General features: G+C 46.6%; 4 protein-coding genes across 4 annotated transcripts; 3 read left to right on the top strand and 1 right to left on the bottom strand.

Moving 5' to 3' along the window:
* BHQ10_004336 (uncharacterized protein) lies at positions 1–957 on the top strand (the record flags this gene model as incomplete). The annotated part of the gene is made up of 1 exon (XM_040876691.1): positions 1–957. One exon carries the CDS (start codon positions 1–3, stop codon positions 955–957), a length of 957 nt encoding a protein of 318 aa, XP_040732840.1.
* A 932-nt stretch (positions 958–1,889) lies between these two features.
* Positions 1,890–6,315, top strand: BHQ10_004337 (uncharacterized protein; the record flags this gene model as incomplete). The annotated part of the gene is made up of 3 exons (XM_040876692.1): positions 1,890–5,582; positions 5,651–5,814; positions 5,937–6,315. 3 exons carry the CDS (start codon positions 1,890–1,892, stop codon positions 6,313–6,315), a joined length of 4,236 nt encoding a protein of 1,411 aa, XP_040732841.1.
* Positions 6,316–10,916: 4,601 nt separating this feature from the next.
* BHQ10_004338 (uncharacterized protein) lies at positions 10,917–11,425 on the bottom strand (the record flags this gene model as incomplete). The annotated part of the gene is made up of 2 exons (XM_040876693.1): positions 10,917–11,177; positions 11,372–11,425. The coding sequence occupies 2 exons, from the start codon at positions 11,423–11,425 to the stop codon at positions 10,917–10,919; spliced, it is 315 nt and encodes a 104-aa protein (XP_040732842.1).
* An 819-nt stretch (positions 11,426–12,244) lies between these two features.
* On the top strand, positions 12,245–13,993 carry BHQ10_004339 (uncharacterized protein; the record flags this gene model as incomplete). The annotated part of the gene is made up of 2 exons (XM_040876694.1): positions 12,245–12,621; positions 12,667–13,993. The coding sequence occupies 2 exons, from the start codon at positions 12,245–12,247 to the stop codon at positions 13,991–13,993; spliced, it is 1,704 nt and encodes a 567-aa protein (XP_040732843.1).
* Between the last annotated feature and the right edge of the window lie 942 nt (positions 13,994–14,935).

Consider the following 14,935-nt stretch of genomic DNA (forward strand, 5'->3'; position numbering starts at 1 on the left):
ATGACTCCTTCCATCCTGATCGTTGGCGCCACTGGCAACACTGGCCGAGCTGTCGCTCGGACGCTGCCAAAGTTGCTTCAATCAAGCAGCAATCTGTCTGGGATCCGCATCATTGCTCTCACTCGCTCGTCGAGCAGTCCAGTAGCACGCGAGCTTGCCAAAGTACCTGGAGTCGAAGTGATTGAGCAGAACTGGGTGGAGATCTCCGCTGAATGGCTCCGTGAACAACAAGTTATCAGAGCCTTCATTGCATCTCATAATGAGCCTGACCAATTTCCTCATGAGTCGACCTTCCTTCTCAATGCTCTTAATGCCGGCATCAAGTACGTTGTGCGGATCTCGACAACGGCTGCGAATGTGCGTCCGGATTGTCCTGCCTACTATGCACGCCAGCACTGGGCCATCGAGGCTCTTCTCGGCTCACCCGAGTTTAACCATTTGCACTGGACGTCTCTTCAACCAAACATCTTCTCGCCACTGATTTTGTCCCCTGCTGTGGAGTTGATTAAAAAGTATCGCAAGACTGGAGAGCAGGATCCCCTTCGCCTGATACTGTCAGAGGATGCACCCGTCGGGATCATCGACCCCGACGAGGTTGGTGTTATTGCAGCTCATCTCTTGTCCCAAGATGATACTTCCGTGCATCACAAGGCCAAATACATTCTAAACGGACCTGAGGACACAACTGGAAAGCAAATTGTCCAAATGATTCAGCAATACATTGATGCACCCGTCAAAGACGTTATTTACAAAGACGTCTCTTTCATCGACATGATATATGAGCACCAGTTTGCGGCTACCAAGCAATCAAAGCAAGTCATCTACTCAGTCAAGCGAGCGCCCGAGACAGCATGGGAAGGGAAATGCTCAGCTTCTACAACTAGCAAGGAGATTCTGGAGCTCGCTGCTCCAAAACGGACACCTGCTGATGTCTTAAAGACTTTACTAGAGGGGTAAGAAACAACGAGTCAGAGAAATCGGTAAATTCGTGGGGACAAATTGAATGTTTCAACTACCTCGCCCTGTAATATAGCAAATACATTAATTATAGAGTCTATTGATCCATAGTCGGAGAAGTCCATAGCTAAAGAATCTGTTCCCGCGAAATCTTGACTGTTTGGCATAGTAGCACTAGGAGTAGCATTAATATTTACTTGGAATTATAGCTGTCCTAGTACTTGAGTGGCCTGTTCACAAAGAGCCACAAATCGGGGACTTTGCTGCATAAGTCCTGGTGGAGTTGACGTCCACTATACTGGCTATAGACAGCAGGTCAATAATCCTCTTCTGATCCCCTTTACTAGCGAATGGCAGTGCTGTAATTTTTCTCCTCACATTCCGATTGTGTGAATAGTTTTACCTATCCATTCTCAACAAGAAGACTCACAGAACAAGCCCGAATTTAGTCTGATTCTGCTCCTCTACGCTCCTACTATATTGATGCCATGTCAATATTCACATTCTTTGTTTGCCCTGAGTACTATCTCCTAGGACGGGATCAAATAATCATAGTGGCGGCGGGGKGATTACGACTATCAAACCGAAATTCTACCACGGTTCCCCTTTTGATTTGAAGTGTTTTTGTGAGAACCAGGCGGATGGTTCCTGAGCGTCGAATCCGACGGATGTAGTGGAGCCCCTTTATACCCTGTTAGGAAGTCGTTCGGGATGATTACTGATTATCGGATCCTCGAGTCTCATACTATATTACTCATCGGCCCGTGTAGTTGGACGAGTTAGGGCTATGGAATAAACAAGGTTCGGCCGTTTGAGATGTTTTTGCTCTCATGTTTTTACATAAAACAGCGTAACTCTGCTTGATTATTGAAATTTGATTTACAGTCTCCTTATGCATTCGGTTTCTTTAATCACATCTTTCTAGTCTCGAAATGAATATCAGCCCGTCATCCACCGACACAGAGTCCACCATCGCAGACGAAACATCGCATACGTCGGATATCGAGGATGAGCCAGAAAACCCACCCATTCTCCGTACCAGTATATGGCACATGGCAGATGAAGTGCACAAGATGAAGGATCAGGAGAAAGAAGCTGGACTAAAGCCAAGGAAGCTCGGCGTGACCTGGTTGAATCTCACTGTGAAAGGTGTCGGCAGCAATGCCACCTTCAATGAGAATGTACTCTCTCAACTTTTGCCCTTTGGTAAGGGCAACAAAGGTTCCCAGCTGAAGACTATCATTGAAGATTCATCAGGATGTGTTAAGCCTGGAGAGATGTTACTGGTGCTTGGACGGCCCGGAGCGGGCTGTACAACGTTGCTGAGCGTACTCGCCAACAATCGGCTCGGCTACGAAGAAGTTAGCGGAAACGTTAGCTATGGAAACATGTCTGCTGAGGAAGCCAGACAATATCGAGGCCAGATCATCATGAATACAGAAGAGGAAATATTCTTTCCGACCCTGTCCGTCGAGGACACTATCGACTTCGCCGCTCGTATGAAGGTTCCCTATCGCTTACCATCCGGGATCAAGACGCACGAGGAATATATCCAGTTCCAAAAGGATTTCCTCCTGAAGTCAGTTGGAATCTCCCATACCGCACATACCAAGGTGGGAGACGCCTTTATCAGGGGTGTCTCTGGAGGGGAAAGGAAACGTGTGTCCATTCTCGAATGCCTGACCACACGTGCGAGCGTTTTCTGCTGGGACAACTCGACGAGAGGTCTCGATGCCAGCACGGCACTCGATTGGATCAAGGCAATTAGAGTAATGACCGATGTCCTCGGGCTTACTACAATTGTCACACTATATCAGGCAGGCAACGGCATCTATGAGCACTTTGATAAGGTCCTTGTCCTTGACGAGGGCAAACATATGTTCTACGGACCCCAGAAGGACGCTGTCCCATTCATGGAAGACCTTGGCTTTGTGAGACACTCCGGTTCCAACCATGCAGATTTCCTGACAGGCGTAACTGTCCCTACCGAGCGCCTCATTGCCCCAGGATATGAAGACAAGTTCCCACGTACCGCCCGTGACATCTTTGTCGCATACAATCAGTCAAGGATCAAAGCCCAAATGCTGGAAGAGTGTCAAAGTTATCCAGCAAGCGAGGAAGCCACGGAGAACACGGTTTTCTTGAAGGAAATGGTCTCCCTTGAGAAACATCGGGGTGTTTCCGAGAAGTCTCCCCTCACTACTAATCTGATTACTCAAGTGAAGGCTGCCGTTATCAGGCAGTATCAACTTATGTGGGGTGACAAGGCGACGCTACTTATGAAGCAGGGTGCTACAGTCATCCAGGCTCTCCTCGGTGGTTCCCTCTTCTATTCCGCTCCCGATAACTCGCTCGGCCTTTTCCTCAAGAGCGGTGCTCTGTTCTTCTCTATCTTGTACAACGCTCTTCTTGCCCTATCAGAAGTTACCGACTCTTTCACCGGCAGACCTATTCTAGCCAAGCACCGCTCATTCGCCATGTACCACCCAGCTGCTATCTGCATCGCCCAAATCGTCATAGACTTTTCCATGCTATTATTCCAAGTAACACATTTTGGCCTTGTTCTCTACTTTATGGTGGGTCTAAAGACTACAGCTGCAGCTTTTTTTACCTACTTGGTCATCAACTTCATGACCGCCATGTCGATGACTAGCTTCTTCCGTCTGATTGGCGCCGCTTTCCCTACTTTTGATGCAGCGACCAAAGTCTCGGGACTCTCGATTGTAGCCTTATTTGTCTACATGGGTTATATGATTATCAAGCCCTTGATGCATCCCTGGTTTGTCTGGATTTTTTGGATCAACCCCATGGCTTATGCATTCGAAGCTCTGCTCGGAAATGAATTTCATAACCAACACATCCCATGTTATGGCCCTAACCTTGTTCCCAGTGGGCCTGGCTACCTTGATATCGAGGGCAGTCAGTCATGTGCTGGAGTTAATGGCGCAGCACCTGGTGCAACGAGCCTCACAGGCGACGAATACCTCGCAGCCATGTCCTTTAGCCATAGTCATGTGTGGCGCAACTTCGGAATCATTTGCGCCTTGTGGGTGTTCTTCGTTGCACTCACAGTCTTCTTCACCTCCAGGTGGAAGCAGCTTGGAGAAGGTGGTCACAAACTCCTGATTCCTCGGGAGCAACAGCACAAGTCGAACCATCTTCTGCTGCAGTCCGCAGACGAGGAAGCACCAGCCACGGAGAAGTCTGCCGTCAACCCTGGATCCGATACGTCAGGAAGTGACGTCGGGAATGACCTTCTCCGCAACAGGAGCGTGTTCACGTGGAAGAACTTGACGTATACCGTTAAAACTTCTGACGGGGATCGCGTGCTTCTTGATAATGTACAAGGTTATGTCAAACCAGGCATGCTGGGCGCTCTAATGGGTTCTTCCGGCGCTGGAAAGACGACTCTTCTTGACGTTCTCGCGCAACGAAAAACTGCGGGTACTATTCATGGATCCGTCTTGGTAGATGGGCGCCCAGTTCCTATTGCATTCCAACGCTCGACCGGCTATGTCGAACAGTTAGACATTCACGAGCCTTTGACTACCGTCCGCGAGGCTCTGGAATTTTCGGCCCTGTTGCGTCAATCTCGCTATACACCCACCGAAGAAAAATTGCGATACGTGGACACTATTATTGACCTCCTAGAACTACACGATCTCGAACATACACTTGTTGGTCGTCCAGGCAGCGGTCTCTCAGTGGAGCAACGTAAACGTCTTACTATTGCCGTTGAACTGGTAGCAAAGCCGAGTATCCTGATATTCCTTGATGAGCCTACATCAGGGCTCGATGGCCAGGCAGCTTACAATACTATTCGTTTCCTTCGCAAACTTGCAGATGCCGGACAAGCCGTCTTGGTTACTATCCATCAGCCATCTGCTCAGTTGTTTGCGCAATTTGATAAGCTATTATTGCTAGCTAAGGGCGGCAAAACTGCATACTTTGGAGATATCGGCCAGAATGCGAATATTATGAAGGAATACTTTGCTCGTTATGGAGCCCCTTGCCCTCCTGAAGCTAATCCAGCCGAGTACATGATTGATGTTGTGTCAGGAAGCGAGGGCAAAGATTGGAACCAGATCTGGCTGCAGTCCCCGGAACATGATAATCTCTGTAAGGAACTAGACACCATGGTCACCGAAGCTGCCGCTCGACCTGCAGCAGTCAATGACGACGGGCATGAATTTGCAGCTTCCATGTGGACCCAAACAAAGCTTGTGACGCATCGCATGAACCTCTCGCTCTTCCGGAACACTGAATACCTTAATAATAAGTTCGCAATGCATATCAGCCTGGCGCTCTTGAATGGCTTCACCTTCTGGAAGATTGGAGATGCATTGACAGACCTACAACAAAACCTCTTTACTGTCTTCAACTTTATTTTTGTTGCGCCAGGTGTCATTTCCCAGCTCCAGCCGCTCTTCATAGACCGTCGCGATATCTTCGAGGCCCGGGAGAAGAAGAGCAAAATGTACCATTGGGCTCCGTTTGTGACTGGTCTTATAGTCTCGGAATTTCCTTACTTACTTGTTTGCGCATTGCTGTATTATGTCTGCTGGTACTTCACTTGTGGCCTTCCCACCTCAGCAGACCACGCTGGCAGTGTGTTCTTTGTTGTTGTAAGACACCCCATCTTTTCACGACCTTTACCTATCTCGTGAATGTGGCAGCTTACAATTCCTCGCAGGTAATGTACGAGTGTCTTTACACTGGTATTGGACAGATGATTGCCGCTTATACACCTAACGCCGTTTTTGCATCACTTGTCAACCCTCTGGTGATCACAACTCTAGTCTCATTCTGCGGCGTCATGATCCCATACAGCCAAATTGTGCCGTTCTGGAGATACTGGTAAGCTGCTTCCCCCACCCTTTTTTTGTCGCTTTTTTCTTCTTCTTTTGAAAAATGAAAATAGTTATTTCATTTCCTTTTGCTAGTCTAGTGTGGGCAATTTCTTACACCATCTTCGATAGGATGTACTACATCGACCCCTTCAATTACCTCATGAGCTCCCTGCTGGTCTTCACTACCTGGGACAAACCTGTTCACTGCAAACCAGACGAACTGGCCGTATTCAACCCCGCCCCCAATCAAACCTGTCATCAATATCTTGAAATCTACCAGCGCGGGATGGGGATGGGCACGAATCTTCTCAACCCTGACGCCACCACCGAGTGTCGTGTGTGCTTATACACCGAGGGTGGCGATTACCTTCGTACACTGAACCTCCAGCAGGAGTATTATGGATGGAGAAACGCGGGGATCGTTGTTGTCTTCGTGATTGGTATTTACGGGCTGGTGTTTATCATGATGAAACTCAGGACCAAGGCTACCAAGAAAGCCGAGTCTTAAATGCCCGACAGGAAAAGAGTTGTTTTGGGAGGTATTTCATCTAACTGTCACTACTTATTAAGCATCTCTTTCCGGTCTTTTATTTGTGGTCGACTCTTTCCCATACTTTCGTTAGTGAACTTTTATTAAATTCACCAGCAGTATTATCTACTGTTTACCCTGCATGGGCCTGAAGGCAATAGGCTGGTTTTCTGAATCCTTTTCTTTTGTTGGAGTAGGTTTGTTTGGTTGGTCATATTCAGATAGAACAATTAATAGAGAGAATAGAGAAATCGATTATTGTGTCGTAGCACCTTGATTAGCGTCTGTGGAAACGGTCTTCTTCCTAGGAAGTGTAAAAGGCATTGGCGGACTCTTCCCATAGAAGAGGGACTTGACGACATGGAGGAAACACATTGTATAAAGAGATGGTAGGCGCTCTATCTAGGGAGCTGATAGAATGCTTGAGAGAACTCTAACCCTTTGTCAGATAAGGAAGACATAAAAGACAAGCACATCCCAAAGTAGAGGCGCATACCGGGGATTAGGAATACAACTCCTCAGAGGCCGCCAATATTGAAAATACGCATAATTGTTATACGAATAGTTACACGGTCTGTAACAACCTTGCATGGTGGAATTGTTTTCATCTCTTCTCGAATACCCAACCTGACCCTAACGAGTAGCTTCCTCAAACCATAATATAGACATAAAACCTGATTAAACAGTAGAGTAAACGCGATGTTGAAACCATCACAATTTCCCATCGTTAGCTTTAACAACTTTTCGCGAGCTCCATAATGAAGGACTCAACAGTCCTTCGGGCAAAGCCAGGAGCTCGACCAAGACAATAACAAGATCTAGTCAGCACTATCACAGCTGTCAGCTACGAAACACTTTATGTTCCAATCAATTTGACAAGGGGACCTACATTCAATGAAGACGATTTCGTCAATAACTTTGTCGTTGTTGTCAGAGAAATATCGCGCGTGAAGGTTCGCGTTTGAATCCAATAGATGCGCAGAAGATAATTTCGTCGACAGTGATAACTCCCGAACAGGGACAATGTTGGCTCTTTTTAGATATCCCTCTACATCATAACAGTCGAACCAGTCCCCGCCCATGTCTTGACCGATCTGATCAGGCGAAATGTGTACTACGTCCGACCGCAGAGTACCATTGTCACTAGTATAGCTCCTTTGATCGTGTTTAAAGTGCATTCCAGCCCCGCCAATGCTAAAGAACGGCATATTCAACTCCATCATGGCCCCATACCTCAGGGATTCTTCAAAATGTAGTATAAGATTCAGTGGCGTCATAATTGTCAAAGGAAGCCTGAACCTGCGGGTGAGTTGTTCAGTCTGAGACGATGGATTTCTTAAATTTCGATATCCATATTCAAGGCAGGAACGATGGAGTCGATGAGCGAAACCTCCCCGTTCCGGTTCGTAGATGCTGGTCAGCGGGACATGGATTGACGACTGCATCGGTAAAGACTGGACTACTCCAGTCAATTTTTCGGGAAGTTTTATATTGGATTGATTTTGGGAGCCCTGATTCAAGTCCTTGCTTTTCTCTTCTCTTGGCAGCCCTTGTACGTGATGCCCGCACTCCAGGATGTTGGATGTTGGTGGTGCGACTTGTTTCTTTGGCATCTCTGGTACTTCAGCATCAGCTGCGGAAGTGTTACAATCTCTTTCATCATCGTCATCATGCGCTACTGAAATTGCCTGGTTTGCTAGAGACAAAGACTGCTCCAAGGTTTGATGAAGTTTCTCTGCAAGATCCGGGTACGATGCCAACGCGTTGCAATTCATAACTTCGTCGAGGAAGAATAGAAATGTCTCATTGATTTGCTCCACAATCATTTCTAACTGATGAACACGGCTCTTTAATGACTGCAATGTGGCCTCCTTGCGTGAGCGGTAGGCTCGTTGTGCTAGTCGGAGCTGAGTTTTCCTTCTCTTTTTTCTTGATCAGCGCGCCTGTGCATCGTCAACAGTTGGCAAGTCTTACATCATGGGGCACTTGTCCACCCTGAATTCTGGGACGACCTTTCTTTCCTCGGCCAGGACGACCCTCTGTTTCCGCACCGTAGTTTTCTGGTCCACCGAACATATCTGGGTTTGACGACGGGGCACAGTTCAAAGATTTGATAATCTGCTACTCTCAGCCAATGTGTGGCTAATAGAAGAGGATATTGTAAGCCCTAATCTTGTAGAGAATCTGAATAGCGATTCAATGACGTGGATAAACGATCAAGATCACTCCGTACACAGTAGGAAAAATAAATCACCTCTGGGAAAAGCTGGTTTAGTTAATCTACCTGGGTATGGGTCGCTGACAAATTACTTTTACTAGAACTCCCTTGCGCATTTTTACAAATCGAAATGACATAATATCGGCTTTTAGCAAAGTTTTTACTCATTTATCACGTTTTGGTACCCAATTTGGCGCTCGGACAAAGTGATCGTATCAGGCTATGATTGGCAGACTAGAAAGGACTTCGGAGTGATATTTCCCCGTTGTTTTCACCGCCTATTTTCAATGGTACAACTCAGCTAGATAGTTCTCATCGACATACTCCGGAACCTGAGCGATGATGTTTTTTTTTTTTTGGTAAGGTCTGATCATCCAGGTGATTACCAAACCATACAATGAACTTTACTACCTAGGTATTTATATGTTAACATATTTCAGGGTAAGCTGCGCACACGGGTAATGTCACGGACCTTGATATCCTCCTTAGTTAAACATTCTTTTCGGCAATTTTGTGTAATTTAGATTCCGAATGTTCATACTTCATAGGCGCCAAATTACCGTTGCCTATTTCGACCTCAACGACAAAATTAGTATTTTACCCATTTACATTTTTCTACATTTTATATAATGCATTTAACATCGACACTCAGCACATTCCGTGAGATAATGCTACTTGACTATGTCAGGCCTTCTAGGACGAAGATTGACATATCAAAGACGGCTAAGCGGGACTCTTATCAGGATCAGTACCAAGACAAGAATTCAAACGGTATTACTTGTTCACACTAGTGTGAGGATGTCCTCACTATGGGCGAGCATCACGTCGTCATTAAAATCAATTTTGAACCCGTCGGTAGATAAAATGTCAAGCTCAAATGCTATTGAAGAGCCACGTCTGCTTCCCAAAAGCGGATTCAAAACCGTCGATGCTGGTCAGCTCGTTGAAGAGGAGGAATTGCCTGATTACCAAGCTGATCGATCCTATCGTGTTTGACTGGGTAATATTTTTCAAAACCGGTACCAAGTAGTTGCGAAGTTGGGTTTTGGTTCTTCCTCGACTAGTTGGCTGGCTCGAGATCTAAAGTATGTCCTTCTTTTTTGCGTTTAGACATTTCGTTAACTGTTGCAGGGCCCGTGCATATGTTGCGCTGAAAATATATGTTCAAACCTCCTTGATTCATCGTGAATTACCATTTTACCGCCATATTGCTCACTATATGTCGGACAATTCACATAAGGGATGTGGTAATATCTGGAAATTGTTAGACTCCTTCGATATTGTTGGTCCATATGGCGAGCATATCATCCTTGTCTTTGAAGCGGCGCAGATGAGTCTTCGTGATATGAAGCAGGTATTTCGGCCGGATGGATTCGACGAAGATTATGCGACCTAAGGAAGGTCCAATGTTGCTATCTGACTTTGGAGAAGCCAGGATCGGTCCGGGGCCTCACGTTGGTGATATTATGCCATTGGAATATCGAGCTCCAGAAACATTGCTTTATGTGGGATGGAGTTATGCCGTGGATATTTGGAGTCTTGGTCTGACGGTTCGTCTTGGCTCTACTTGTTTTCTCTCGGACAAATACAGTCCCTAGTTTCCCTTGGACTAACGATGTTCCGATGAAAGGTGTGGGATCTCCTAGGACCGAAGAGACTGTTCACAGCGCGGGACACGGATGGCGACCTTTATTATGCTGCGCATCTCGCTCAACTGATTGCTGCGTTAGGGCCGCCCCACCCCCTGAATTTCTCGCCAAAAATCCGAATAGACGGGCTGACTTTTGGGATGAGCAAGGTAAATTAACTATTACGCAAACATATAAAAAGACGATCTGCATTAAAAATCCTTACTGACTCATGACAACACAGGAAGCTGGTTAGGCCTCGCTCCCATCCCATATGCCAGGACATTGGAGGCTCTCGAGACTCAGTTGAAAGAGAAGTCGGGCTTTCTACAATTCATCCGATGGACACTTAGTTGGATACCTGAGAAAAGAGCAACGGCCAAAGAACTCTTGCAAGAACCCTGGCTTACGGGCGAGAAGGCTTAAAAACTATAACATGTAATGGTATCCGTTAAGTATTTGAAAGTGATAGGCAAATGAACTTGATGTGACCCTTTATATAATCTAAATGACTACCTATAAGTTTATGTGTCCTGATTATGTAGAAAATTTTGATATCCACCAGTCTGTGGGCCGATCTATTTCAAATACTTGTTATTGATGCAGTCAGTCTAGAAAATTTGAATACTAAACCTGAACCCCACCCGTAGTCCGTCTGGAGAGCTTGGAGTTTAAGCCATAAACTTCCAATATCCAGTGTCTAAGAAGGATCGTCTTTGTAAGTCGACCATTGGTCATGATGAGCGGAAGTAAACCCTCAGACCAAGATAAAAACTGTAATTGCCAGCCAAATCATCCCTTCCTTTGATAAGTGCCTTGAGATTGCCGGTTCCGCTGATGTCCCGGAGGTCGAAGTCGGTTTCGCAGTAGTCAAAGGTGAGATCGAAGAGCCCGAAGTCGTGGTTGTTATCGAAGTCGTGGTCGTTATCGAAGTCGATGTCGGCCCTGAAGATGTGCTTGACGAGGACGTGGTTGTGGTTGACGAGGATGTGAAACTAGTCGACAAGGATGCGGTTGTACAATAAGTGCTAGTTATGGTCACAACAGGACATGTAAGAGTTAATGTCGATCCAGTTGTTGATGGAGGTCCAAATGTGAAATCTACTCCGTCTTGAATGTTCGGATCAGAAAGATCGCAAGTTGGTATAGGTGAAGGAGTGGTCCATGTAGTAAATACGCTGGGACTCACAGTGCTCGGCAGCACCTCAGCGCAATCCAAATAGACTGTGGTGACCGCTGACATTGCGTGCGAGAAGAGTATGAAGTTCGAGTTGGTCCGTTGTGGAGGAACGGACTTTGATGTGAGAAAGACAGCAAGCGCTGACCGTGGGCATTTGAGGCAAAGCAGTAGTATCTTTGAAGCAGTCGAGAGTCGAGGAGGCGAATTTTAGTCGATTTAGAAACAACAACAGCGCAGTGCGCGATCAAGCAATTCCTCAGTCTTTGTATCTGCCTGAGCCTTTTGTGACTCGAGGCTGCCACGAGGCTTGTCAGCCAGAAATAGTAAGAGGTGCAGCATAAGCCCCAAGGCTGTGTGTTGACAACAAGGGAACCCCTAAATAGCGGAATGTATTTGAAATCAACGCCAGGGACGGCACTAAGCGTCACTTTGCGGTTGGTTGCATCGTGTGGGGTTCGGCGCTATAGCCAGGCTGCCTTGGAAGTTGGCCCCCAGTTCTCACCACATTTGCTATAGTATGCTTCTAATCTCCCCGAAAGCGCAGTGGTCCTGTCAGCTCAGCCTCCCAAGGCCGACTCGGCGCAATGTCCTGAATCAAACTGTATATCCCTAACCGCCAGTCCAAGTCTCTTCGAAGAATTGCAATATCCGGTACCATATTATTGAGCGGGTTAGTTCGGCCATCAACTGGCGTTTTGACTCATCAGCATAACAAAGCGACGATGTCTGGCGTACAAGCAATATCTCAGCCTATGGAAGATGCAATACCCCGCGCATCAGAAGGTATAGTCAGCGTAACTTCAGTGAATGGCCACACTAACCCACACCCTTTTCCTAGAATTGCTTCCACGAACAAACACGATTCAGTCAACGCCGAGATCCATGGCAGTTACATCCAAAAGCTTACATAGAACCCTCGTCGCTTCGACAATTCTGGTATTTCCCGCTATAGTCTATGCGGTAACCCTCTACTGCGCGGCGACATCGACTTATCGATATTCTCCGCTCGGTTTGGTGTCCCCAAAACACGGAATCTTGATCCTGAATATCCTATCCAAAGCGGGAGACGTAGCTCTTGCAACAGCGGCAGACTCGGCCTGGAGCGCAATCAAGTTCATGGTCACCTTCCGCCGTTCACCGACCTCACTGTCTACAGTCTTTGCTCTCAGCTCTGGCATAGGCTGGCTTGGCTTGACTGGAATTATGACACAACGAAGAGTGTTTAGAGCTCTTGATCAAAGGACTTGGGCTTTCTTGAGGTACGTTCGGCGCCACGAACATCGTTCAGTCTAACAAGTCTCTAGGCTCTTTGTTATCCTTCTTTTGCCTGGTCCTGGGATCATTATCATGAGCGAAATTAATGTCCAGTCACTCTACTTTCCTACCCAGTTCTCCCCTATCAGTGGGGGTATGGGCGTGTTTAACACATCACTCATCCGGGTTTTCCAGGAAGCTTCTGGACCGGTCATCTCTGCACTTGTTCAAAACATTCTACGCGATCCTTCGATATCGTATGTGACTCAGTCGGTCAGTTCCTCATGCAAAGCGTCGGACGCATCTTGTTCCTCATACCTCTTACCAGGCGGTGTCCAGACCGTCTCGCCCTGGCCTGTAAATTCGACAGCTCCAGAGCTGTCAGCTTACGTTGTTGAAGGTGGCCCTTCATACCTCCTTGAATTTGGTTCTCTTAGCGCCGATGTGTCTTGGAACTCAGATGCCTGCAAGATCTATGCCTCGACCTTTGCTTCTAAGACTATACCTTTGCAATTGTGTATTCAAAATGCCACAAGCTCTGAGATGAATGAACAGATATATGCGGGATGGCGAGTGTGTCCGACTAGCTTAGACGACTCAGGCAACTGCAATCAGGCCGGTTCTTGGGATGCATCGCTGACGTGGAACACTTCGCTCACAATATATCGTTGCAACGCCACGGTTGCAGCGTCTCGAACCAACCTAGCGCTCCTCCAAGTTAGAGACCTAGGGACGCCAGTCTTACAGAGCATTACACCTAGGGATCTTTTCCAAGTCTATGACGCTATCCTCACACCACTTGACAATATTTCCGACGGAGGCAACTGCTCCTCTCTCACACCACAATCCCAACTCACTGAGTTCCTTTACATATATCTTAATCAATCTGCCTACACGACAAATCCCATTATCAGCACTCAGAGAGACTATCTCCGGAACCTACTCGCTGTTCCACTATACTACTGTAACTCCGTTATGATCTTATCAAGTAACTCGCCGAATGCCGTCCAACCAGGCTTGCTGCCTGAGAATTATTTGCGCGGCTCATATGCAATTCCTGAAGAGCGCGCTGTGCCGGAAAGTTGGACGGTATGGACCTATGCTGGATTGTACGGTGCCATTTTGTTGCTCTTGCTGGCGGTACATGTGGCAGCCTCCGGGTACGAGACGTCAAGAGATAGTCACTTCCCTATCGCAGACCTTCTTATTCAAATGAGCCCGGAAGAGATGTCTTACAATGTTGGAGAGGCTGGGAAACAATCTTCGAAAGTTCAATTTGACGAATTGTTTGCTGGGGTCGCGCCAGGGGATGATCAAGCTATTATGAGAAGAGCTTCTGAGATTCGAATGCGTTTGGTGCATCCCGGGACAACCTGAGTAATGTTAATTTGAAACTTTAGCTGTTAAGGAAGCCACCTTTGCTCTTGGATGGTGACGGGTGAGTTTCTATTATAAGAAAGCTATGGCGAGTACTGAAACGATCCTTGCTGATATTTTGTGTACAATATGCTGAATATAAACAAAGCTCGAGACCCCATTCTACGCCGAAAGCTGATGGCCGGCGAAATCCTCTCCATGCGAACTTTCGGGTAATGACAGAAGACGGCCAACCCGTAACATAGACACCCTATTATCCAAGTCCACTCGGAGGGAAGCAGGTATGGTTTTCGAAGCCGAAGTACCATGGCGGGAAACAAGCAAATGAATACTTCCCCGACGATACAGCAGTCAGGGAGCTGGGTAAGATTATGTGTTCAGCGATCAGGATCACAATTACAGAGCTCGGTCGAAGCATGTAAAGCGCTCTTTCTGAGATTTATGCGTTTTCTTTTTGTCTCTTGGGATTTTCCATCAAAACTATCTCAAGCTCTAGTTGACAAAAGTTGACATAGTTAGTTGATAAGTAATATATTGTAAATAATACTAACTGATTTTAGTTAAAACTCGGGAAATAATGTTACTATTCCGAAGGAAGTTGCAGTATCTAAACAAAGCTTCTTTATTGAAGTTCATCAAATCATTCGCTTTATTGGCATCTATGTTCCGCTACCAGCTCCCTCATGTCAATAGGGCTAGAAGTGGCTTCCTGATGTCTAGCATGAGCTCTGCATCACAGTTTAGCACCCCCAGAGCCATCCCAGAAGAGAATCAGCATCCCTCTTATGACTCAAGAAAATACCATCTTGCTCATGTTGGAGAAACAATAATTGAGAGATATAGTATCATCTCGAAACTCGGCTAGGGCACTAATTCCACAGTGTGGTTGGCAAAAGATACGAATCGGTAAGTTAAATCATATTTGTTCAAGGCCTTACAACT

This window comes from Talaromyces amestolkiae, assembly GCF_001896365.1.
Source record: "Talaromyces amestolkiae strain CIB chromosome Unknown scaffold7.1, whole genome shotgun sequence".
NCBI classification, from domain to species: Eukaryota; Fungi; Ascomycota; class Eurotiomycetes; order Eurotiales; family Trichocomaceae; genus Talaromyces; species Talaromyces amestolkiae.